Here is a 27,746-nt window from a genome sequence, read left to right on the forward strand (position 1 = left end):
AGGTCATGAATCTTCATCAACTGAGATGGTTGGGCCACGTGTTACGTATGCCTGAACACGGATTACCACGACGCGCTAAGCTGACTAGTATTGGGGATGGTTGGAAGAGAGGGGCGGCCAAACCAAAACATGGCATCAGTGCTTGAAGTCACTAACTTCTAGTCTGAGCCATGTTGGCAGATGCAGACTACCTGGTTGGGGTCCGCTTGACTATCGTAACCAATGGTTGGAGACTCTGGGTGACATGGCTCAGAATCGATCACAATCGCGCAGGTGTATACACTCTTTATCTTCCCTTAAACCTTGAGATTAAAATTGCTTCATAACTTTTTTCCTTCCTATACTATATCCTTATATACAACCTTTCTTTATATATTACCACCACTACAAAATTACGTGTTTGCTTTGGTAGGTATTCTACTTGGGTGCCAGAAGTTAGAATCCGGTGTTCATCTTGTTGTGCTAACGAGGTATGGCAACTTTGACCGATGCATATATGTGCCTGGTCCTACGTTGTAGCTGACTGACTGACTGAACTTCTCGAAATTGTGACGAACACTGAGAGATAAGAACTGACGAAAATGTTTCGCATGAACAGCCAAAACAATTAATCAAGAATGAAATCAGTTAAAATGTAGGTATACTAATTATACTCTGGAAGTATACATCGAAGATGAAGAAGGAACATATACCATAACAACTGGTAAATGTTGACAATCAATAGTTAGTCATTATGTGCATTAAATAATAAAGTTTCGGCTTACAGATTAAATCACTAAACATCCAGCCATTGTTACGATTTCAAACTGTGATGTATAAATTTCAGTTTGAATAGTTGTAAATTATTACTGAGCTTTACATAAGAATTCGGTAGTATTCCAACTGAAATCAATCCTTGACGAATACAATCTACAACTTGGAAACCAACTTCTACAAAACTAATTCAACGAAGTAATAGATCAGTATGGGGATACAGACTCAGTGGTCTTGAGCTTAATCGTCCTCACGGAGACTGAGGATTCGAGGTTCGATTCCCATATTGGATAACAAATCAGTATTACCAGGATAGGTCAAGAGTAAGAACAAATTGTTTTTGAACATACAAAGGAAGTTTCAGTTTTCGTATAGCTAATGCTTCAGTGTACGGCAGTGTGTTGACTCTGATGGAATACGGAAATTAGAAAGGTAAATCAACTTGAGTCTCATGAAATTGCTTAACATTGGTGCTAGCAACAAAGAGAAATTCAATTTATGAAAACATATGGGTTCGATGTATCCTAATTTATATGGACTATCAAAAATTTATAAGCTCAATACCCCGTTACGCCCAATTCTATCAATGTGTCGGTCACCTACACTTAATCTTTCAAAATAGTTGACAAAAGCATTAAACCCTATCCGAAATCAATTTCGTTAATGTTCTTTGAAAGACTTATTTGGGTTAATTAGTTACCTGATGGATATTAATATAAAAACCAAGACAATGTACTCCCTTGATGTGAACACTATCTACATATGTGCCTCTTATGGAGACTGTCAGTATTTTGTGTGACTATACCTCATTAAGTAACCGTCCATTGCGATTTTCTGTAAAAGCTCTTAAAGATTTATTATTATTATGTAATGGCAATGTGAAATTCACTTTTGAGGGTGAGCATTTCCGACATCTTGATGGCGTAGATATGGGTAGCCCTTTAGGACCATTGTTGGTCGATGTGTCTAAGGGATATGTTGAAAATCTAGCTGAAGATTCAATTCACAAGATGTGTCTGTACAAGCGGTACTTGGATGATGTGACAATCATAGGTGATAATGTTGCTCATGCAAAGTGTGGCTTAAATAAGAAAATAACCTAAATAACTATAAGATTACAATTGTCATATAATTTCTAAGTATTTTTACGGGTTCCCAAGTCAATAGCAACACACAATTATTTATAGAATACTAGATTAGATTCGTGTAGTTTTGTAGCTAGTTGCCAAGTATATAAACCAATAATTGGTAAACGATATTACCTTTCAAATGCATTAGCGATCTTGTCACCTTCCTTTGTTGTCCCATAATTCCAAAGCGAGGTTGAACGAAACGAAATAACAGTTTAAATCAGCAATCGTGTACTTATCACGTACTTTTAGATGAGGGCTTCAAAAATTAATAAGAAAAATGGAAATTATAAGATGTGCAGAAATATCCCTTCCACAACTCTTTAGCAGCAAGTATACTGGATGTTGTGAAATTAATGGACAAATGCAATTGCTTACCAATAAATCTACAGTGAGACTCCAGTCACTAAACACTGTTGTCTTTTATTTTCATTTAAACAGTGTAAAAATGATTGGACATTCAAACTTCCTCTGATAAGTTATGGGGGAAAAGCTAATCTAACGCTAACTATCTATTAATCTTTTACATCCCACCTGATACAGGTAAGTAGTAGGAGAAACAATCCAGTTATTTACTAACCCTTGTGTATTGAAACGATTTTTGCTTTGATATAGACAAACTGCTTATTACTTATTTATTCTTGCCTTGCTGTGTCATTCTTGAGTATTTTATTCGGCGTTTTGTCTTAACCTACTCTATTTCTTTAACGGTCCTATGAGAATCATGTTTCGAAAGAAAAATGTTTGATAAGTTTGAAACAGTAACTGGTGATTTATTAAAACGATAATTGCACAATACGACTTAATTTCTTAGTTTTAATTTAAAATATACCGTTTACTGAATTTCTTAATAGTAGTTTGTCTAGAAGTAGCAGCATATAGCCATTATATGGTACGCGATTTATTTATTTCAACACATAAATATTGGTACAAGGAAGCACCAAATACATATGCGCCGCACAAATCTCATTTGATTTGTGCAGGGGCTGTGATACTGCCCAGGTGCCCAAACTGAAGCAGGTACGCGAGGGGTACAAAGGACGAAAATTTGATTTCATATCTACTGTTCAGAATTTCGGTGAATAACTAACTAAATGTCTACCGCTGTAACTGTTGAAAACAAAGAAATTTAGAAACTACACAAATTGATTGAGGTCCATTGTTTTACATAAAGGACGCCTGTGTGATAAACAATCACAAAATACCAGTGTGATTTACCGACTACAATGAAGTGTCATCCTATATTTCCAAATAAGAAACTATAATTCTTCGGTATTTTGAGTCGATCCAGTTTCCGTGAATCGTGACTTACCAAGCACAGATTTATTTGCTTAGCTTCAGAGGCATAATCGATTTACATGATTTAGAGATGCCACAAAGATAGCCAAAAGTGTGTTGAACACGGTACCTGCAGATTGAAAATCTATTGCTTCGACCTCCGAAATCGACAAACTAAAATCGCACCTAATATACTAGTCAGCGATAGATATCAAATCGATTTGAAACTAGCGCTACATACAAGTGTATTTATTTACCAGCTCAAGTCGAACAAAGTACATCAACTGAATCGAAAATAAGACTCTTATTCTTCTGAAATAAACGACATTTTGAATAGCAAACTGCAATTTACCCGTCAGTTGAGAAACTCATAGTTTTCCTGATATAATAAATTATTTTGCACTAGTAATGAATCAGCCGTGAAAACAAACACGAAATACGTAAGTTTTCTGGAAAATAAAGAAGCGATGTTTATTGTAAAAATAAAAATTAGATTGATTGATAGGGATTTTTACAAAGAAAATAATGTTGGTCATCAAGTTGCCTAGATCTGCAGACGAGATTTTCCAGACAACCGTCATATACCCAGATATGATTTAAATGTTTGACAACAAATTATTCGATTCACAGTCTTTGGAATTTGTAATTGACTACTATTAATTCCAAAGACTGTTTAACCTCATCCTCCACCAGCCATTGGTGGAGCACTTGGAGCACCTAAAACAAAAAATGGAGGAAAATACTAACTATACGAAGAAAACAACGAATGCACTTTAAATTGTTACGTCAATGGCTTAATTAACAGGTAAGGACCGATCAGATGTTTTAATCCACTAAATAGACGTCATTGTAGAGATAACGAGCTTAGAGTGGATTCCACAGATAACTACAATCAAATACAACTCAGATTAGTTAACATTGAAGAATACTTACAAAAATTCCGAACGCTAATGAAGCCTGATCGATTTGGTGCTGGAAAAATCAACAGGAAACTTCTGTACAACCCTTAAAAATCTCAGGAAGTCTACTAAATTTCAGTATTTAGTATAAACTACCTCAATGAAAAAAACACAACGTACTTTAATTACAGATTGATGTAGTAAGTAAAAAAACTACATATGTTGTGAGAGAGCCACTCGCTGTAACTGTCTATGCTTCCACAAGTGAAGTGGAATATGAAAGAATGGCAAATAGAACATACAGCCTAGTGCGACACGTTCCAGTTTGAGGTGTCATATTTTCTATTAGTACACTGACATTGGGCACCCGAGCAGGATCACAGCCCTCACACAAATCAAGGATTACTACTAGCCGCATTGTGTGGTGCATATGTATATAAAGCCCCCTTGTATCAATGTTTATGTGCTCAAACAGATAAATAAGATGACAGGAAATCAACAAAATGAACAAAAAAGTAAAAGTGATTATATGAACTAGAAAAAATATGCACGCAAGGAATTGAAGAAGAAATCTACGTGCCAAATAGCTCGAATATAGGTAAAAAGGTCCACTTAAGTTACCATAACTGCTTTCAATTTATCCTATTCACTGATCAAAAGTTAAGTGTCCTAATTAACGAGCTTTCTTATCGAACTAATATTTTGACATTTTTCTGCATTGTACTGGCTGGTTGCTTCTTGGTGTTTTAGGAAAGTGGAAATGGAGTATCTGACCGATTTTGATTCATAGTACTTACAGTTCATACTTCAGTAAGTTGTCAGCTATACTACATACAAGTAAACAAATTACTATCTGAAGTGGCCTTTTACCTAAACCCTAGGCATAGCAGAAACTATACTGTGGATTTTCAGTCAGTCAGTCAGCTACAACGTAGGACCAGGCACATATATGCATCGGTCAAAGTTGCCATACCTCGTTAGCACAACAAGATGAACACTGAATTCATAGAAGTAGTTAATTTAGTGGTGGTAATATATAAAGAAAGGTTGTATATAAGGATATAGTATAGGAAGGAAAAAAGTTATGAAGCAATTTTAGTCTCAAGGTTTAAGGGAAGATAAAGAGTGTAGACATCGGCGCCATTGTGATCGATTCTGAGCCATGTCACCCAGAGTCTCCAACCATTGGTTACGATAGTCAAGCGGACCCCAGACAAGTAGGCTGCATCTACCGACGTGACTTAGACTAGAAGTTAGTGATTTCAAGGACTGATGCCACGTTTTGGTCTAGCCGCCCCTAACTCTCTTCCAACCATCCCCAACACTAGTCAGCATAGCGCGTCGTGGTAATCGGTGTTCAGACATACGTGGATTTTGTGAGCAACACAACAGTTTTGTGCATCCTCTGTCCCCGCTTAAACTTGGGATAACTGACGTTTGTTGAAGAATACTGTGAGAGTTCGTAGCACGACTTAATGACATACAATTTCACAAGTACTCCTTGCTAAGACAACCAAAGTTACTCTACTACGCGTTGTTAATGAGGTACAAATACTATCTCCTGCTTCAGTTTGGGCACCTGGGCAGTATCATAGCCCTCACACAAATCGAATGAGATTTGTGCGGCGCATATGTATCTGGTGCTTCCTTGTATCAATATTTATGTGTTTAAATAATAAATAATAATATACAAAAACTATCTCAGACTCTTTTAGTGAGAAAAATGCCTATAGCCCTCATAAAGTCATATTTCTCGACAGTTACGCACTACATGTTTTTGGAAGAGTAAGAGTCACGTTATGTCCAAAGGAGGGTCATCAATAAAAGAACGAGTATACCGAACGGCAGTTCGTTCTGTTCTACTTTACGGCTGCGAAACGCAGCCGTTAAGAGAAGATATTCGTAAGTTACTAGTATTTGATCTCAGATGTCTTAGAAATATTGTTCACGTTCGCTGGGATAACCGGGTAAGTAATGGTGAGGTTAGACGTAGGGCATAAGGAGATGATGATAAATCGGTTGAGATTATGGATCCATATCGACTGAGATGGTTGGGTCATGTATTACGCATGCCCAACCACCGATTACCACGGCGCGCAATGCTGACTAGTGTTGGAGATGGATAGAAGCAAGTTAGAGGCGGTCAAACAAAAGCGTGGCATCAGTCCATAATGTTACTAACTTCTAGTCTGAGCTATGTTGATAGATATAGACTACATGGTTAGGGTTCGCGCGACCATCGTGGCTGGAGACTCTAGGTGACATGGCTCAAAATCGATCAAATTGGCGTAGGTGTATACACTGTTTGTTTTCCCTTAAATAGTGAGATTATAATAACTTGATACCTTCCTTTCTACGAATTAATTTTTTTCCTGTATTATATCCTTATATGCAATCTTTGTTTGTATATATTACTACCATTGAAGTAACTACCATAAACTTGGTGTTCATCTTGTTGTGCTAATGAGGTATGGCAACTTGAACCAATGCATATATGCTTGGTCCTGAGTTGTAGATGACTGACTGAAATGAGGGCTATAGGATATGATATTAGGGAGTTTAATATAAACCTGATAGAAATACTAGGTAGATCATTACCTCTACAGCCTCCAAATCCACCAAAACGTCCAGGTGGCCGAGGTGGTCTATAACACCATAAGTTTGTCAACAAGAATTTGGGTGACTAACCTTCCATCCCATGAATTTCTTTGACTAGATGTTTTCTGGCGAAAAAGCTACAAATAGCCTGTCACTTTTAATGATAGGAACTTACGTCTAAAGGTAAGAGTGTCCGAATACTGAAAGAGTAGGTGAATATATGATAAAATATCGACTTACAACAGACAAATGATGTTGAAAAGATTGAGAAGTAATTGTTTAAAGTAACGTATACCCCAGGGTTGCCTATCAACAATGTTACCTAAAAGTACAAATAACTATTATCTTTAAAACAATTTTTTGCAAAGATTAACATGGTTGGATATTTTTAAAAATATCATAGTTAAGACTATGATTATATATCAGTAAATATTTTCCTCGCGAATCATATCGCTGACGCCAAGTCGTTTACATCACTACTGATACTGATAATATCTGTATTATTCCGGCATTTGTTTTGACAATTTCATCTCGGTGTGCTAATGGGATGTAATAACTTGAACTGATGTACATTAGTAGCAGGTTCTAAATTGCATATAACTGACTGACAAGTAGATATTAATTAGCAGAAGTATATCCCTCAATGTGGATTGGGTAAAAATTAAATTGATTCAGTATTTTCATTCACGGAGTATAGTCATATGAGCTTTAAAAAAACTACAACAAAATGTGATAAGTACTTTACAACATTGTTTTACTGTCTCACTCCCGAAATTTGAGGGAAGACAGTTCTTGAATAAGTAGCATTCAGGGGAAGCATTTTTCAGCAAGTCCTAACAACGAGATGAAAGGTTGTTTATCCACTGCAATACCATTTGTAAAAGTTATCCAGAAGTCGTCGTAAGTTCGACTACTAGTGTACATCTTGAATGCCCTAAAAGGGCTTTCGGTATGTTTGAATACATCAATATATTTATATTCTCTGATTGTGAAAACTCACTGGTTTTCTTCACGTGGCAATGTTCTTACAATGATAAAAAAAGACCGAAATGAGGTGCTCAAGCTGGTTTATTGGGTACGAGGGAGCCACCTAGGGGAGCTAGAAAACCCCAATCCCAAGCTGACAGCAAGCACCATCCCGTCTTGAAAGGACAGCATCTCTTAACGCCGCTCTAGAAACTTGGGGACTGAACATCTAGGTCAGGAGCTATGACAATAGGTCCCTGAGAAAACATGTTATCTTGGTGTACCTCTAAATTAGATACTTTATAGGCATCGAAGGAGCTCCTTCAACCGAAAGAAACTTTTCTGAACCACCGACGGGACAACTTCTGACTGTATCTGCTACCTCGATGCAGAGGTTCAACATAAATGGCCGACAAAGCCACTATGACCGTAGCGCCCAATGCTTATAGAAAGATATTTCTGACCTATTTTGGGTGTTTCATTAATTAGAATTCTTATTTATGCAACCAAATTACTAATACAAACACTAACTCAACCTAAAGACTTTTAAAGATGTTCCAAAGTATACGAAACCCACAGACGAGTTGACATACACACCATTGTAAATTACGGGAATTTGTGGATTGTCGTATTCTCATGGTCAATCCACGGGTCATTCTAAGGTGGACTACAATTGAAAACCTGAGAGCGCTAAACGATCGTGGATGTACACTGCTTAATCCCAAACGTCCGTCTAGTGCTATCAGATTTTCAATGGTGGTCTAGCATAGATTGACACGTGAATTCAACTTTGAATATACACTGAAAACTGAGAGGAAGGGTATTCAATATCGATTGAAAATCTGTGGGCACTCTAAGAAATAAGTGTAGGATGTCGTGATTAAGACACTTATTTCTTAAATGACATATTTGTAGAAACAGCGAAACGCTGTCCAAAAGATGCCGAATATCTTTATATTGGATGCTAGCTAACGTAAACTGGAAGAACTTATGGGAGGGGTAATCAAAGAATGAGATGACTACATGGTTACTGAATGCCGGAGTAAGGCGAATTGATTGGTCCAAGCAGCCGTTCTACTAGCTTTTAGTTTTACTGTTTGACGAAAATACAGTGCTTATTAATCGCGAAAAACCAAGCCAGTTCGATCATTACTAACTTGTTCATCTATATATTTAAAGGATATATTTACATATTTCTTGATGTTTGATCTTTTAATGGTTTTTCTCCAAGAAATGTATGATCATGCAAGACACACAGTAACAAATGTTAGGATGTATATCCTTTTTATCAGTGGCATCATGCGGTATTTTTGATTTAGTAGTATACAAAAGTCCAATTAGAAAGATATGAATACTCTCGAAGTCTTAAAATGTCGCTGACTGTTATATATAACCCATAGGAAGCATTCGTCCTGGTTGCCAAGTACAGAATCGAAAGCTTTTTTTAACAGCGTAGTACATTCGTTGAAATTCACGCACCGAAAAACTCTGAGAAATTGCTTTCTTAACATTTTCGTTTAATTGTCTTAACACGCACTGACAGTTTTGGGAAGATTAATAAAACGAACCTGCACTTGTAACGAACGTCATCACCGCCTTGCCCTTGACAACCCGCTCTACAACGCAAAGTTTGAAAAATTAAAACAATAAGTCTTGTTAAAGTGAAGTTGGTAAATAATGGATTTTAAATAATCTGAATATATTTAAGTAGGTCTCAACATATGCCTCAGTAGCTTCACAATTACTTTGAGATCATTCTGTAGAATAATGCATAATTACTGACTATCCATTATGAATGAACCTTATAATTCAGATATTTTAAAATCATTTTTGAAGAAACCGTGGTCAATAACTCCAATAAAGATTCGGCTCTCATAGTGACCCCGTCAATTTTAACGTACACTCCTAACTGAAGACGTTTGGTTACTTATTGTGGCGATGTCTGGTGACACCCCACAAGAGATACTTCATTTAATCCATATCGCTAGCTCGGTAATGTATCATCCATCTATCACCGCCTACATTCAGATATACTTTTCTTTCAAACCTTCATCGCCATCTTTTTTGTTCTTTCTTTAGCGTATCTGGCACAACTAACAGTAGTGGTTAAAGGTTGTGTACACGAATGGTTCAAGGCATGAGAGAAATAGGAGACTGTGGGTGTGTAATGGTAAATAAATCCCCAAAATAAATAGTTTTTTCAGATTTCGGACATTGACACTGACCTCATTATTCTCACTGGACTCACACAACTGGAGGCTCTTGTCATGCATCCGTACCAGATCACGAGTAGGTACCCGTGCTTTATAAGAAATATCCATGGCGAAAACGTAAGCGAGCTATTCAATATGGATGTAAAACCCTAATTTGACATATGGTGGGACTTGCTTCATGCTTTCTGAAAACTAATTAGAATACTTTCAAGGATTTAAACTACCCACCGACTGTAACTCAGTATGTAAAATTGATGTTTATACATGGCACATTTGTCTCATTCGTCCAATTTTTGTAGGAATTTATCCCTAGATCAACCTGTAACACAATTAAAGTATGTAGTTGGTACCCTACTGCCTGGGAAAATTCTTAGATTTCTGTATAACCAATATCCCGAAGGAAATTTGAGAGAGACAAGAAGATTGTTTGAAACCCGATGATCAGGATAATCTATCACAATGCAATGAGTCACAAAATATTAATCAACCCGTACCATTAAAGATATCAAATATATTTTATGATTGACAACGCTGTAGTCCGTAAAACTTGAAGATACTACGGGTATTGTAGTTTTAAACCACTTTACCAGTAACACCTATAATTGAATCGCACCCACCCAGTAAAATCAAAAGTCAGAATCGAGGAAGTTCGAAGATATATTTGATGGGTTACCAATATATCGAGGAGTGACTGATCTAATCTGGCTAGTGATCGCAGGAGACGTCGCGCACGCCGTCCCAAGCCATGATCTCATACGGATTCATGACCGAGCGCCTTCAGATAAATGAGTTCATTAAAACTAATGTGGTCGGCATCCAATGTCGAACACTTACAAAGCTATTGATTTTGGGGATTTATTTACCGCTACACACTTTTATAACCGAGGATTCTAACACCAATCTACGCAGAAGTCAAGGATAAAGAGTTTCTAGGATATACTCTACAGATGGTTAATGCGTCGATATGTATATAAATTAAGGTGACTAGTTATTGTGGGAAGTGCGTAACACGACGTACCCAATCGTGATCTGGTGCAGATGTTTGATCGAGCCATATCAACTACGAGTATTTCCAGTAGAAGTAAGGAGGTCATTGTCAAAAGAAAGACCTGAAGAACTATTTATTTTGAGGACTTATTCATCATCACACTCTTGATGCGGTAATTTTTGATTGAGGTGTTAACTAGTTTTCGGAATATGTGAGGAACGCAACAGTAGAGAAATTGACATTTCTGATGCTTAATCTAGCGAATGTGAGTCGCTTTCTTCAGTTAAACCAATCCATTTATATAGATCAAGGGACAATAATACCCGATAAGTTTCTGAATAAAAACGTGATAAAACTTACTGGAGGTACTTTTAGTAAGCATGTTGACAGAAAATAAACTGAAAATCACCTTAAGCATGTTGTTTATAAGAGGGGTAGACATTTTGTAAAAACCTACTGACACAATCGAAAATAATTTCTCAGTCAAGAAGAAACACTAAACCATAAAGGAGAATAGTACTTGCTCACTTGCTCTTGTCAACCCTCGTGGACCAAAAGTCACCGACCGAGATTCTTAACTAACCCTGTCCTGGAATCTCCTTTCCAGTTGCTTCCGATTGCAATGTTTTCTACAGATGTCTGCCTCCAGTTATCGAAGCAACCTGCTCTTCAGCCTGTCTCTCCTCTTATTCCATTCAGGACAGCAAGTTAGGGCTTGTCTCGTGATGCAGTCCGATGACTTCATCAATGTATTATTCCTCCAACTTAAGCGTCCTCTCTCACATTCTTGTTAATAAAGAAGTTGGTTTGACCTCTCCCAAAATAGATTGCCGTCGATATTATTTGGTCAAGGGATCTTTGGTATTACACGTAGAAAACTTGTACTTTCTTGATGATGGTTGTAGTAGTTCTCCGCGTTTCAGCTCCGTACAGTAGGACTGTTTTGATGTTCGTATTGAAGATTGTGACTCTGACATTGGTTGACAGTTGTTTTTAGTTCTATATATATAAAGGAGGGAGGGTGGAGTTACTGACCAGCAAGCACTGATGGTGTGGGCGAAGATTTCAATCCACCCGTGTTTGTGGGGCAGAACATTTTGTTTGTATCAGGCTCTTTATGGATGAGAACAAGTCAATAGATCTGTGATATTGAGATTGTTCACCTACACTCACCATTAAGACTCATGTTTCTAATTTTTGTGCTGGATTAACTATTCTACTAAGACAACCTTTAACATGCTAACTCGGACTTTTACATGAACACTGTGTGGCAGGCATCGGATGAGAAAGAAAACTGACTGTAAAGGATATGGTTGCTATTTTACTTAACACTCTACTCTCTATATGCACTCTCTGTTCTTCCTCATTCCAACCTTGACTTCCCTCCTTCATTGGAACCTACTCCACCTTGATAAATATCACAACTCATTGTTTTTTATCACTGTCTTCTCTCTTCTGGAGCCCCTAATCGCAGTTCACTATTGCAACATGAGCTAGTACCAATTTAATCTAATAATTTATCATACCTCCGTCTGTTCCACTAATAAATGTTAAGCATTGATTATCGCTCATATCCAAATGCCTTGCTGCTCCTCCGTTTCTCTTTTATTTTTTCTCTTCAGAATCTTGCTCTGAGGGTGAAGCTATGTAACTTCTGACATCTGGAACAAGCTTGAAGAACGCGCTTTCCCAAGGTCATAGCTCGAACCAGGCGCTCCACAAGCCTACTTTATAACAACTATAAACTTAAAAAGCTGCATTACATAAATACTTAGCACTAGCGAAACCCTATTACACTTTTTGTCGAGATTGGATCTGGTATATAACGTGGACGCTATGCCCCTTTGGAAACTATTCTTATGAAAACACATTATATCTGAACGAATGAACTGCTATCAACTTTTATAGATTATAATTACTAAACAAGCTTGCTTGGGATGCATACTGTGAACCAGTATATGTTGTAAATTGTAGATCATGCCTGTAAAAATGGCGTGTACCTGCTAATGCAGAAATATATTATTATTATTATTATTATTATTATTATATGTTCTTCAATTGTAGAAATGTGGTCCTTGATTTGTCTTTCCTCGTATTTACGTCTCCATCAGATCATCCTTGTTCATCAATAGTGATTCCCAGGTACGTGAATGTTTCTACGTCTTCCAGAGTTTGTCCATCAAGTGTGACTGGGTTGGTGTTCTCCTTGTTGTATTTGAGTATCTTGCTTTTTCCTTTGTGTATGTTGAGGCCTACTAATGCACAGGCTGCTGCTACACTACTCATCGTCATCTCCATTTGTTCGTGTGTATGGGATAGGAGGGCTAGGTCATCTGCGAAGTCAAATTTTCTAGTTGATTGTGAGCTGTCCGTTGTATTCAGTGCTTCTCCTCAGATGTTGAGGTCCTCATAATCCAGTCAACCACCAAGAGAAAGAGAAATTGGGAGAGTAGGCAATCTTGTCTGACTTCGATCCTCACTTGAAATGCGTCTGTCTGCGTTTTGGGGTCTCAGCGACTGACTTGCCTTCTTTGTCGTTGAACGGTCGTTACGATTTACCATATTTCCCTGTCTGATTATTCGTTGTTCCACTTAGCTGTTTCGTATTTCCTTCCCTCATGGCTTTTTCCGCTGTCATTGCTAGGTCTGTCGTGTATTTTTCCAGCACCATCTCTCCTGAAACTATTCTCTTCTGTCCAGTAATGGTCCAATAGGTTTTATTTATTCATAGCACCGTGAAGTTGTATCTCCCCATTTCCTCAACTATCTGATTGACCTTCCCGGTCTCCCACACACTGTCAAGCCATTCCGTGAACGTATGTTAATTGTTGGTCTGTCTGTTAGAAGGGCCATCGACCTAGTGACTTTCGACGATGCTCCGCTTTCATCATTAGGCGTTTTAATTTTTCCTTCGACTCGAAGGGAGATTTTAAATGGTTTATTTTTTCGGCCAGCATTTGTTTAACAACGTTGTTTTCTACGGAATGTGGTTGCTGACCGAATGCCCAATCGTCTTAGATTATCCGCGAATAGGATCTCCGTAACAATATAACAGAATTAGGAGGAGTTTGGATCCAAAGATACAATCGAACAATGTAAAACTTCGAATATGGTAAGAGCGAAACCGATTGAAAACTTCGAAAGTATTAAAAACGCATCATTTATTCGAAATCAAAAATAAAGCGACACTATAAAGTTCAACCAACAAGTGCATATATAAATGGTTTGAGTTCATCATCTTGATCGAATCTCACGGTGAACAAACAGTTTGTTGACTTTGTATTTGGTCTAGGTTTCCGTCTAGAAGGAACTCATGAGTGAAAACTGACCCCAAATAGTTTACCATAGCATCTACTTTCTCCTGATCAGCCTCTATCGTTTCAGATCCCCTCCCTTCCTTAATTAGGTTGAGAATTCAATGCTACATCCTTGTTCTGTAATTTATATACGAGAATCGTCTCGTAGACTTCTTGATTGCAGATCCGGCTATATGCATTTCATATTTTTCCTGAGCTTCTTGGATTTTAATTATACACTTACTTCTTACCGCCCTGTAGCGTTCCATCGTACTTGCTGTGCGAGGGCTGGTGTCAACGTTCCAACATTTCTTCTTTTGTCTTAGTATATGTCGAATATCCTGGCCCATCCAGGAATGGCCGTGCCTCTTCTTCTTTGAGACTATACAGGGTATGAGTGGTTGGTTACTTGATTGTGTAACTGCCGAAAATGAGTTCACGCCTCTCCTGCTGATGCTCCTGAGCCAATTATTCAGTTTTCAGCCGAGGCCGCAGAGTTAACCCCCTTCATGTCTGCCTTCCTTATGTTAGGAAGGGCCGGCACAACTGTTTGACAGGCCCTTTCAGCCATGAAATTGAATAAGATGACTGCATGATCACTTCTCTCTAAAGGTAGGAAGAAAGTTATGTGACTGACATTATCACAGTGTGTGAAGATTAGGTCAAAGAGAGATGAGGAGTTTTGTAGGTCACATCAGGTAGGATCTCTAATGTGTTGGAATAAAGCTGGGGCATTTATGGTTTGTAGCAATTCGCAATCAAACGATGTTATTGATGAACCTACTTCTACTTCTCCCCAGTTTACATACGGCGCATTAAGGTCGCCTACAATTAGGCATTCACCACTCTTACACCAGGACTTAAGATTGATTAGGAGGAAGTTATCTACTACACATCCTGGATTGCAGCATACTACAACTAATCCAATATCTTACCGTCTACACTTCAGCCTGAAACAGACCTGTTCACATGTTCCTGAGTCATGTACTACTGTCTCGGCAGTTCGTGTGGTCAAGGTACCCCTCGTATACAGGATGACCACACCGCCCTTACGGTCTGTCTATTGACCTCCATGGATAAAAAGCCAGTCAACTGGATTTCGTTTTCAATCACTTCTGACTTAAACCATGTTTCTGAGACAGCAATGACATCCGGGTCTTCTATATCCACCAGTGTCTTCAGCTCCGCCATTTTATTTTGTAGGCTGCGAGCATTTGTGTAGCACACATTTAATTCTGTAGAGAACTTCGCTTTATCATCCAGAGTGGTTTGGAGATCGTTTTGTCCCGAATCCAAAAACTTCTGAACGTGAGGTCTTTTCACCGTTTTGGTGGCATTCATTCATTTCTAATTCTGCCAATCGTCTCTTAATACGGTCAACCAGACTGAGATCATCATGGACGTATATCCCATATCCAATCGGTTTGCGTGGGTTTTCCAACGTCAGGTTTCTTTCTTCAGCCGAAGCGAAGGTAACCTTTAAGAGGCGGCTTTTATGAGTACTTTCAGAATCCACTTTTTGTCCTATTTTATAAAGCTTACAGATTCTAACTACTGAAACTGTTTTTGGGAGTAGCTTGCTTATTAAGGACTTGATGTGGATGAGGTTGTGCTAAAATCTAGCCTCTGGTTCCTTTTCGGAAGATTCTCTCAACTTATGAAAAATGACTGACCTGTCAGCGAGGTCCGTCTTAACACGCTGTGGAATTTAAATTCCTCGAATCTCCTCCCCACAATCCGATTCGGCATCAAACACAGAGGTCTCACTCTGTTTTCTTACATTTTTTTTTACCGGGTGTAACTGTAATAATTTAATAAAACCACAATTTATTTGTTCATAGTCACGACAAACTATGGAGACATGATTCTTATATCTGCATGCGCTAAATGCAGTAACTCATCATTTATAGCAACTCTTCTACAATCAATTTCGATTATGGTTAATCCCTTGTATTAACTTGTTTAACAGACAATCTTATCGCAACAGTAACAACTCTCATATTTCTTTGTAATATTATGATTACTATCACATCCGTATGAACGTCTTTGCTTGATCACATGATAGACTCTGGCTAAAATATTGATAGCTTAAATGTCACTTGACGAATCATTTTCTTTCCCCATGTATATATAGGTACTCTAAACCTATTATTAACGTTTGCTTTGCCTAGCTGCGCCTTATTCAATTCGACTATGAATTCGCCTGTGTTCGCTTACACACACATTAGTCTCTCTGCTTCAAATATGCTTGATGTGCTTATAGCTTTGTTACCCGTGTTATTCACTAATAACTTGTAGTTGTCGCTTCTTATTGCCTTCTGATTTCAAACACCGTTGGAATCTATATGATAGCGGTTAAAAAGGTGATTGATTATCGAGGCAAAGTCACTACATATTCATAAATTTCAGTTAAGCCATTATTATAACTATCAACCTGAAGACCTCATTCAAGAGCTAATATAAAGAGAAAGATAGACAGTCCGACATATTACAATCATTAAAATTTCAACCATTTCTGTCGCAAATTAATTTGAGAGTCACAGACAACACTTGGTGGTACAAACGTTCTTTCCATTGATTAAATACCATCAATTATCTTTTCTACTACACTAAACAGCATTTCATTTTGAAAATCCTTGAATTTGGGCAATCAATACAGACCCATAAATCACATATAATACAAAATGAACGACATTTTAATACCAGGATGTTACGTGGTCATGTCTGCAACTAGCTGGAAATAATGTTAGTTTCGTGGGTTTATTCTAACTGTAAAGTTGATATAAAAAACAAAACTTCATAGTAAACAGTTTATTCGAAGTTACTTATTTACATATATACGTCTGTTACACTTAGTGCAGGAACATAAGCCACCCACCAGCACTCTCCATCCAAACCTGACCTGGGTAATCCTTTCCAGTTCTTTACAGTTGTTATTCATCCTTTTCAAACCTGCTTCCATTTCCTGGCGTAATGTGTTCTTTGGCCTTCCGTCTTTCCTCTTCCCTTCAGGATTCTAAGTTAGGGATTGCCTCGTGATGCAGTTCGGTAATTTCCTCAATGTGTGTCCTATCCACTTCCAACGTCTTCTCTTAATTTCCTCTACAGCTAGAAGCTGGGTTTGTCCTCTCCCATAGAAAGCTGTTGCTGATGGAATCCGGTCAGTGGGATGTTGAGTACCTTGCTTTTGACAACTGTTTATAAATACTTGTACCTTCTTGATGATAGTTGTAGTAGTTCTCAAAGTTTCAGCTCCGTACAGTAGGACTGTTTTGATGTTCGTATTGAAGATTGTGACTCTGACATTGGTTGACAGTTGTTTTTAGTTCTATATGTTCTTCAATTGTAGAAATGTGGTCCTTGATTTGTCTTTCCTCGTATTTACGTCTCCATCAGATCATCCTTGTTCATCAATAGTGATTCCCAGGTACGTGAATGTTTCTACGTCTTCCAGAGTTTGTCCATCAAGTGTGACTGGGTTGGTGTTCTCCTTGTTGTATTTGAGTATCTTGCTTTTTCCTTTGTGTATGTTGAGGCCTACTAATGCACAGGCTGCTGCTACACTACTCATCGTCATCTCCATTTGTTCGTGTGTATGGGATAGGAGGGCTAGGTCATCTGCGAAGTCAAATTTTCTAGTTGATTGTGAGCTGTCCGTTGTATTCAGTGCTTCTCCTCAGATGTTGAGGTCCTCATAATCCAGTCAACCACCAAGAGAAAGAGAAATTGGGAGAGTAGGCAATCTTGTCTGACTTCGATCCTCACTTGGAATGCGTCTTTCAGCTGTTCTCTGTGCACAACTTTGCAGTTTAGTCTGTGGGATGAATTCCAGACGTTGTTGACGCTTTTCTCATGTACACAATGGTGTCGAAGAAGGTTCCATAATTTTCTCCTGTTCACACTGTCAAACGCCTTCTCATAGTCAATTAAGTTGATGTAAAGTGACGAGTTCCACTAAACTGATTGTTCAACGATGATTCGTAGCGTCCCAATTTGGTCTGTGGCCAACAGATCCTCACGGAATCCGGTCTGTTAGTCTCGAAGTTGGGCGTCTACCACGTCCGTCATCGGGTTCAGCAATACCCTGTTGAAAACGTTTTCTGGTACTGACAACAGCGGGATGCCTTTGTAGTTCTCACATTTGCTCAGATCCCCTTTCTTTGATATCTTGATTAGGTATCCTTCTTTCCAGTCTGTCTGTGGTACTGTAGTGAACACGAACACGAGTGTAGACAATCGAGTGTATTTGACAAGTAAATTACAGACTATTTTACTGAAATCTGACAACCATACAGTAAACATATAATTTGCAAACTACCAATCAATTTTCTCAATCTTGACTATTCCTTGTGCAAATATCAGTCCATCGTCTCTGATCTTATTGTTCATACACTTTCATACCAATTGCGTTCCGTACCTGTTCTTTCTTCATCGATCTTTTACTTAAATGCATTCTATGCCTGACCATCACCATATAGTACTTATGTGGATATAAGTAACCCACCCCGCAGTACTTGTAAAATGCAAACTGTTGCTTGCACTAAAGAATATTTGTCTAGCTAGTTTAGATACGCGCTATTGCCCAGTTGAAACCCGAATAAGTTCATTGGGTAAATGACGGTTCTAGATTTCACTGTAAATATTAACGTACATTATTACCTGGGTAAATATTGCCACCTAGTTATTCAACCAATAATTGTTCACTCAATAATCAATCTAAATGACAGCAAATAAACAAGTTGATAAGGAATGCAAGAAAATTACCAAGCGCACCAGATAAATGTTATCCTATCTTTTTTGGACAGATCACGTACAGATTCATTCGAAAGATAATATTTATTTACTTTATAATCAGAGTGTTTCCCATTCTGGAAAAGTACTTCGATTCACAATCAAAAATGCACAGTTTGAGTCAATGCAAGCAACACATTCAAAGAGGGAACAAATCATCACGGCCGACGCCAAGATTAAGTATCAACTAAAACAACTTGAATACATTTCAGGAAGAAACGTAGAAACTCATCGAAGGCGTAAGAAAAAAAAATTATAGTAAAACATAAATATTGCCATCTTAAATGGGATCAAAATAGACGAACAAAATGTACAGCTGAAGGAATCAGTGAGAACAAATTGCAAGTGTATACATGGAAGGATTTTCACACACAAAACATTCACAGTGGGTCTTACAGTGCTTGTTCTTCCTCCCAAATCTTCCTGAGTCGAGTGTGAAGCATGCTTGCGGTTATTTCTATGTCTGACTTCAGTGCTTCAGCGGGTAGCAGGTTATATTCTTCTTTGTCAATAAATTTCAGGAAATGAGCTGGTAATTGATTATCATCAACATCCCTTTTATTCATGTACCAGATTTAAAACCGCTCCTTGTAGTGTTTAAAGATATCCTCACTTGAATTAATATCCACCTGTTTAAGACGTGACTCGATTGCGATGTCAGTTTAATAACTAGAGGTATTTGAGTTGATTCGCTTACTAAGGATTCTCGGGAAAAATATAATTTAGGGCAGAAAGATGAGAACAACTTAACATACAATATATAGAATTCGTAATAAATGCGCAATCAAGTATAAAGGAATCATCAGTTAGTACAAATATTACAGTCTGTCGGTATCTAGAAGGAAGAATGTGTTGAACCTTTGTAATGCTGTTTCCCCAGTTGCCCATCGACTCTTTAGCATCAGTTTCGTGTTCACAACCACAAGGTAGTGATCTGAAGCTATATCAGCTTCACTCCTGGTTCTCACATCATCTATTGTATTTGTGAAAATTTTACTGAAGCAAATACGATCTCTGGTTCTCCATGGTGTGGGCCGGTGAGATCCATGTAATTTTGTGCATGCGTTTGTGTGGAAATATAGTGCCACTTATAACCAATTTGTTGAATGCACATAAATTTGTAAATCTCCTATATTGTCCGGACGTTCCATGTACCTATAAAGAGTGTTGCTCTGGTTGTTAGAAGGGGCATCGGCTTCGTGACTTCCGAAAAATGTCAACTTCACAACGAGTCTTCATCATTCTTATGAATGAGGATCCTTCAACTCGGAGGGCAGAGTTTAAATGATTCAAATTGTAGCTCCTGGTTATTGTTTTTTCAAAAGGTTGTTTCCTATGGGATGGAGTTGCTGGCTCCACCTCTAATCTTCCTCCTCTATCTGGGCTCTGGACAGGCAGAGTTATTGCATGTCTTATGATGCCAAATTTTAAGTGCAATCGAGAAAGCTGTGAAGTCTAAAAACAGAGTCTCTATGTGTTAGAAATTCAAGTTAAGCCTTTTTCCTTAAGATCACAGACCTTAAGATCAATAAGCCAGTATTATTTTACGATATATATGGTGGCGGATTAACTACCATTTTCATATTTTCGTAAGTTCAGTCAAAGTGTTTCAACTAATACTACGAATGAAAGTTTTATTTTTTTTTCTTGTTCAATTTATTGAGCGCTAACTTCACTTCACTGTCTCTTGTTTTCATCCTGCCCATAAGTGCGTTAGATAATCTTTAATTAGACAGTTTATCCGATTATTTTCCCTACCTTATATTACCCAAATGTATTTGCACATCTTCATGCACCAACAAATATATTTTACTACAAATTTTTGATTCATAACTAAAAATACTAAGTTACATGCTTTGGTCATGTCTATTACTTTCGAACTCTAGTTCATAATTACCATTGTAGAACTTGATTTAGGTTTACTGAAAGTAATATTCTACATCCATATATTTGAATTTTAAGATGATGATAGTTTTTATCCTGATTTTGACCAATAACATTTAATTTACTATGAATATTATATTGCTGTTAACTTATGATTGGTAGTTTAATTCTATGAAGTAATTGTGAAATAGGATAGGTTATATTTAGCTATTTGTTAGCTATGGGTTTACATTACTGACCAAAGAATTAAATATTTTACTGAATATATTTTCTAAATATATTAATTTATGGATAATGAATGTAAGTAAAGCAGGACTGTAAGTGAACTACAAGAATCTTATATATATATATGTAATATGATTAAGTATTAATTGATGTCTTTGGTTCTACATATGGTTATTCTATTATCAATAACGACATTAGTACATTTTACAGTTGAGTTATTTTTTTATTTATCGTAATTACAAGACCTGTCAAAAAGTATTCCCCATAAATAGTTTAAAAGCATCACAATTGATTGATCACTGGGTGGTGATTGGAGGTGGTCAACAGGAAACCCTGGACCCGGGTTTCGTGCTACTTGGCACTCGTCAGCAAGGTGTACCTGTAATCTTGAGGGAACTGGTGCCCCCTGATGGATTCGATCCCTTGTCACTCAGCTTCACAGTCAGAGACGTTACCACTGAGCTACTCGGGCCGCGATTTATTAATGAAGAATATTCTTTTCAGATAACCTTTTGTTGTTATTATTCGCAATACGTAACTTAGTATTATAATCTTTTCATTGTGTCATCATTTTTATGCATTGTTTATATTTCCTCACAATGTTAATACTTGCAATTTCTTGTACATAAATGATTATACAGTTTGATAAAGAACTTGTTGAAAGTAATTCATTTTGTGAGTTTCCTATTTTCAATGACCTCTCATCAGGTCTTACAGTTATTCATTGAACTAATGTTCCAAATGCACAGTCAAGACTTCGAGTTCTCAAAACGGCAGAAGCGATAGCTATTAGGACTAACTATCCAGAGCTTTGTATGCAGAAGAAATATATCTAACCGCCTCTTTATTTTGCTCTGAAGTTTCAGAGCAAATATGTCAAAGGTTATCTTAATTATAAGACAGCTAATGTACATGTAACTTTTCTCCCAATTGTATTTTAATGACAGTAAATTTATTTTATCCATATATTATTTTCATAGTTCAAATCACAAAGTGATCTTAGAGCACCATTGAAAACCTGTAAGTAACGGACTTCTCAACAGAGCACGTTCACGTCCCTACATCAATTTGTGATTCAAAGTAGAGAAATGTGACAATTTTCATAAATCCCCTGGTACTAATCATCATGTTCTCACTAGTGACAGGCTTCAATATTTTTCAACTTAGCAACTCGTCTATGGTCGAAACCTTATCCTAACTAGACGATCGAAAGTCGCTGACTGGTCAGAGGTTGAATGCTACCACCGAATACGGATTCTGAAACAGTTTTTCTGAAACCACGTATACCATTCAAACTGGTTTCCTTCGATGTTTGCTCACTAATTCAGATCGGACAACAGATAGGGTTGATTATGTCTTTAGAAAGTCTTAATATCGATATCTGTTTTCTATCCAAGACCCTTATTCAGGATTCTAGTGAAGTACTACAAATTCACTCACCATCTGTCGCTTCAAAAAGCTTGTTTTATATGCGTTTATCCGGGGATCCTGTGGCATTTTCGTCTGGTTTTGCTGGAGTTGGTGTCGCACTATGCTCTAGAGCTGAGGCAGCACTGGTCGACTGGATCCCCATTTACACTCAGTTATCGGCTGTTAGATTAGAAAGTTCGACCAAAGTGTGAAGAAATCGGTGTGGCAAACGATATCTTTTTGTCATCTCCGTCTACTTTTCAACAGATTGCAGTCTGGACGCGATCACGAATGAGTTTTACCACCTGTTAACGGTTCTTCTAGAGTAAATGTGTTCCAGAGATATTGTAATACTAGCAGGAGACTTGAATGCTCAGGTCTGGCGTCTAGGCACAGAATAGAGTCGCCTGGGTGGCCGATAGGGACTTGTTGGTCGCAGGTCAGATAACTTTGATCTTCTACTACAACTGTGCGCATATTGCGCGCATATGTGGTGAAACTACTGTCAAGTTTAAATGAGAACTAAATAAATCTATGGTGATAATGACTGTGAATGAGGTTTGATTAACTTTTTACACTATCGATTCTATGTTGTACCAGTTCGGCTTTCAACAAATCTTCATCTGGCATTAGTTCGTCATTCAATATTTTAAGAAAGCTATTTTTTATCTTTTTTGAACAAAGTGAAATATAAATCTGATTTGATCAAAACTATTCAACATTTAATTTTAGAATAAAATATTCATGGAATGAGTAACTCAGTAGTTATCTTAAGATCACTGAAATAAATAACGCTTTTCCTGACGTTGATAATAAATTATACTTATCAAGATTTTATGCACAGACATTATATTAAATATCAAACATCTAACCACTATGTACATTGTACTAATTTTAAGAACAACAGAAGAATAGTCGCCGTTGTTTTGCCCTATAAATGTAGATACTTCAAGTGTACTGAAGTTCTTGATGTAACTACTAACTAATTTGCCGTTAATAATGTTGAATCTCAGAAAATAAAACAGAAATTTTTTGGAATAAATACTAAAACTATCAAGTTTCAAAATTATTGAAATAATAAACTATCATAATTGGATTTGTAAGGACGGCTCGTTGGTAAACTCTAGGAAGCCTTACGAAGCCGGACATATTCCATCCAATCACTGCTAGGGGAATATTCTAGAATGTCGACGTGTAGCTTCCTCATTGGACGGATAAGAATGACCCCTATGTGCCTATTGGTTGACCGGAATAATGATTTACATTCAGCCAATAACTATAAATACATGAGATTTCTGTACTATATTTTGACACTGTTTTAGGGAATAAACTTCCTATTTACTAGTCTTCTGTCTTCTCTCTTGCGACGTTGCGGGTTCTATCGTTCAAATAGTCTAGTAGTACGCGGCATAGTAAGAATCAAAGCTCTAGATATAACAGGATTGTTCAAATTTTAAAAGTCATTCAGTCAATTGTTCAGTACTTCTTATATCTTAATAGTTCTTTAAGTGATTTCAGTCCATAATGAGAAAAATTATTTTCATGGTTCACATAATCTTGAAAAACTACCTCGCTAAGTAATGAACTATGGTAGTTTAAGATTTAAATGTGCTTGACTGGAAAGAACACAAATATTGTGTAATTTGTTCAATCTTTTAATGTGATCCAAAACATGATCGAAAAGAAATAAAGATCCTGTTACCAGTTGAGTTAGTCAAATGCTGTGTCAATCAATTGAAGGTTAATAATTCAAATTTAATCATGAACCGGGTTTTATTTCCTTTCTATTTATCAAAAGCAAATTAAAACTATAATGATAAATGTTCTTCCATGTAGAAAATGATTTCATTTTTATTCATTTAGATATTTAAAGAAGCAACCAACCAATAATGAACATATCGTCAATTGATTCTAAATCAATTCAGGATTTTTCGCAAGGTAAACAGTGGGACTAATAAATGTGTTTTAGTCAATTCTATAAAGAACTTAAAATCTGCTTTTAGGTTTATTATGTGTTATGATATTGTCAAAAGGTGGCTTAAATTTGAGATGATATGGAGACACTGTAAAAAAACTGTTTAGTAATTATCCATTAAAAATATAAGAACTAACTAGTTGAAGAATAGCTACTTCAGGATCATATTCCATTTTTTATATCCTCTTTTAATAATAACCTGTTTAAGCATACTTAAAGAATGTATAAAATCCTAAAGAATACAAATTTATCAATAAATGATATATCCTGATCGTCGATTAATTATCTTCTCGATATACTGTCTGGTCAGGATGGGATCATGTTGCACCGATTTTCAGTGTCATCCCTTTTTTGAAATCATCAACCAATATTTGAAGCAATACATAATAGTATATTATTGATTCTTATATATTGCATAAGTTTTCTGAACATTCTTCATTTATAAAGCCATAATGATAACATAAAACTATCTGATACGGTTTATATAAGTTTGGAGATCTCTAATATGTGCAAAATGCTGTAGCTAACACTAATCAAATATCCAGAAGAAATAATGGTGTATATTGTTTTTAACCGATAATATGTCGAAAGTAATTAATTATATAGAAACCGATAACTAATGCTGAGTAATGGTTATTGATCGCAAAACCTGGATATAGAATTACTCTTTTTCAAATCTAAAACATTCAGGGCAGAAATAAGCTCATCCAACAATTATGGAACCTTGAAGCGAAATGTACTGGGTTTGAGTCCCAGAGTGAGCATCAACTCTGACATACAGATACATCCAGTTGACGAGTCCCAAAATAGGACGAAACGCGCGTCCTATCTTCCACTGCTAGTCACTATCCATCTTTGCTTATAATTATGGAACCTTAGTTTAAAACATTCTCATTTATAGATTTCGATTATTTAGGGTCAAATAATACGAAATTGCTTTAGGCAGTAAGTTGTAACCATTCAAGTTTGACTAATGGAGCTTAATCCATCCTTACTATGCAATTATTGACATTTTTATTGTTGTATCATGCAGAATTCTTAGCTTTACATAACTTTTTTTAAATTTTAACTTAATCTAAGCCTACCTTCCTAATTAGATGTTTAACAACCTTTCAAAATGGTTTCATACCTATGGATCATGTCTTATGCATATTCTAACCATGTTTATTTGTCATATATTTTTGTTTAAAAGAAAATATTTTTTACTATTTAGGTTAACTGTCCTCTGTTTCACAGACTAATATTAACGAAATAAACAAGTCAGTACATTCGGATTTGTTGGACACTATTACTCATATTATTAGTTGGTTGTTATGTTAACTTTTAAAATTATTCATTTAACATTTAAAATTTCAATTATAGAAATAGATTTAAAATATTATTTCTTTATCAGAAGGGGTTTTGTGGAGATTTAGTATTTTCATAGTTGAAAGCGTGGGCCAATTGAAGCTAGACAAAACAGCCGTCCAATGCATTCAGGTTTTCCCTGGTGGTCTAGCTTCAATTGACTCACGCTTTCAACTATTATTTCTTTCCTTATTTTTTTTGATTATCATCATATTACTATTATTACAATTCAGTAGACTTCTAACATATCAACTTCTTGAAATGTCATTATTTCATTTATATTATGTCAATGTAAACATTTTCAAATATTGAATAATACTTATTACATAATTATATACTTTGAAAGGTTTTCCTTCATTGAATTTAGAAACATTCTTTTCTAGAATTTTCCATATAAATTACAAGTTTAAAGAATTATTAAAACAAGTAAATAATTATCGGAAGGGGGGGGGGTTTGTGGAGATTTTAATAATTTTATATAGTTGAGATCATAAGTCAATTGAAGTTAGACCACCAGTGCTTCCAAGTTTTCCATGGTGATCTAGCTTCAACTGAATCATGATCTCAAGTATATAATTATTAATAATTTGATATCAGATATTTCAAATAAGGATTTCATTGAAGTATCACCATCCAATGATTCTGGCTTAACAAATGATATCTCAATTTGTGATATAACTTTACAATTGTAAGTAAGTTTTAGTTTTTATTAGATAGTTTAACATTTTTTTAAATGACAAAAGTAGCTTTATCAGTATTGGTTGTCCCAATTTAGCTATTTAATTGTTTAAAAAGTGAATTGAATAATCTAGAAGGTTAATATTAAAACCTTTAAATTTAATTGGTTGATATTTTACAGTATTATTCTATAGTATAGTCTTATTTAACCTTATAATAGTACCAAACCTATAATTACATTATATAAAGAGACTATCTATGTCATATCAGATCAAAATCAAATAGATTCATTTGAACTCATTTATTCCATAACTACTCATTATGACATCTTGAATTGTTTCTATTCTTCATTTTTGTATATTATTATTTTATTAATATTGATCAGTAATAAAAACTCACCAAATCCTTCTCAGTCAAACAATGAAGTGAATAATTTAAATGAATCAATTCTTCTTCAACAAACTGAAGTCTCAAATGAATTTGTAAATTATATAACAAATACTATCGATAATACATTAAATCCAATGGATAATTCAAATGTAGACAGGAGAAAAGTCACAGTTAGTGAACCAACAGATAAGCTAAGTCAAGATATTCAAATAAAAGCTGAAGAAATTCTTACTGATTTACGTTCATTACCATTGAATTATTCTATTAAAAGAAAGGGAATACCTAATACAAAAAATCTAGGCTCAACTGCGCTTAAAAATAAGAATGAAGATGATGAAATAGGCGATACAGAAGACGATGATATAACTGTTGCATTATCTGATGGTCACGATGATGATAGCAATGATGAATATAAGGTTAGTTGCCATAATTTTACAATTTATTATGATGTTCAGTGTACAATTGAAAGTTATTCATGTAGTATGTAAATTATTCTGAATATGCTTTGTTCATCAAAGATTATTGACTATGTTGATGAAATTCAGTTAATCGGGTATTTTTTCATTTACCCACTGACAGAGTGATCACATGATAAGCTAACTAAATACCAGTAGTTCTGGAATCACTGGTTGAACTTCGCTTTAAAAGCTAAATAAATAAGACAGAATATCAATTAATTAATTTTATGAGTTGATCTAAATCAATATTATGATCTCTTATTAATGCTATACCTACCACTACTAACATGGGCTTTCGCGCCAAAATATTATTGTGATGTAGTCATGTCCCGTAAGTGATAAACATTCCTATTATTTTCATTGTCCTGTATAATTAAAAATATACTATAATGTTTATTTATTTAATTTTAAATTCTGGAGACATCACAGCTCCCTTGTAAAATTCAGTCTTTTGTCGCTTTTCACCT

The 27,746-nt window shown here is 36.1% G+C and overlaps 2 protein-coding genes and 1 non-coding gene across 3 annotated transcripts in view; 1 reads left to right on the forward strand and 2 right to left on the reverse strand.

The window, feature by feature from the left end:
• Window positions 1-3,533, reverse strand: part of Smp_000370 (hypothetical protein) — a gene marked incomplete at both ends in the record, with an annotated part of 18,172 nt that extends 14,639 nt beyond the window's left edge. The window contains one exon of the mRNA XM_018791405.1: window positions 3,514-3,533. Coding sequence (XP_018645354.1) covers window positions 3,514-3,533 — 20 coding nt within the window. The remainder of the gene's footprint in view (window positions 1-3,513) is intronic.
• Window positions 3,534-21,421: 17,888 nt separating this feature from the next.
• On the reverse strand, window positions 21,422-21,492 carry Smp_tRNA_00261_Pseudo_GTG.1.1. Its single transcript has one exon. It is a non-coding gene (tRNA).
• Window positions 21,493-24,294: 2,802 nt separating this feature from the next.
• Window positions 24,295-27,746, forward strand: part of Smp_000350.2 (hypothetical protein) — a gene marked incomplete at its 3' end in the record, with an annotated part of 32,302 nt that continues 28,850 nt past the window's right edge. The window contains exons 1-2 of the mRNA XM_018791407.1: window positions 24,295-24,369; window positions 26,817-27,237. Of these exons, the coding sequence (XP_018645356.1) occupies window positions 26,956-27,237 (282 nt within the window). The 5' untranslated portion in view covers window positions 24,295-24,369; window positions 26,817-26,955. The remainder of the gene's footprint in view (window positions 24,370-26,816; window positions 27,238-27,746) is intronic.

The sequence above is a fragment of the Schistosoma mansoni genome, assembly GCF_000237925.1.
Source record: "Schistosoma mansoni, WGS project CABG00000000 data, chromosome 3 unplaced supercontig 0044, strain Puerto Rico, whole genome shotgun sequence".
Classification (NCBI taxonomy): domain Eukaryota; kingdom Metazoa; phylum Platyhelminthes; class Trematoda; order Strigeidida; family Schistosomatidae; genus Schistosoma; species Schistosoma mansoni.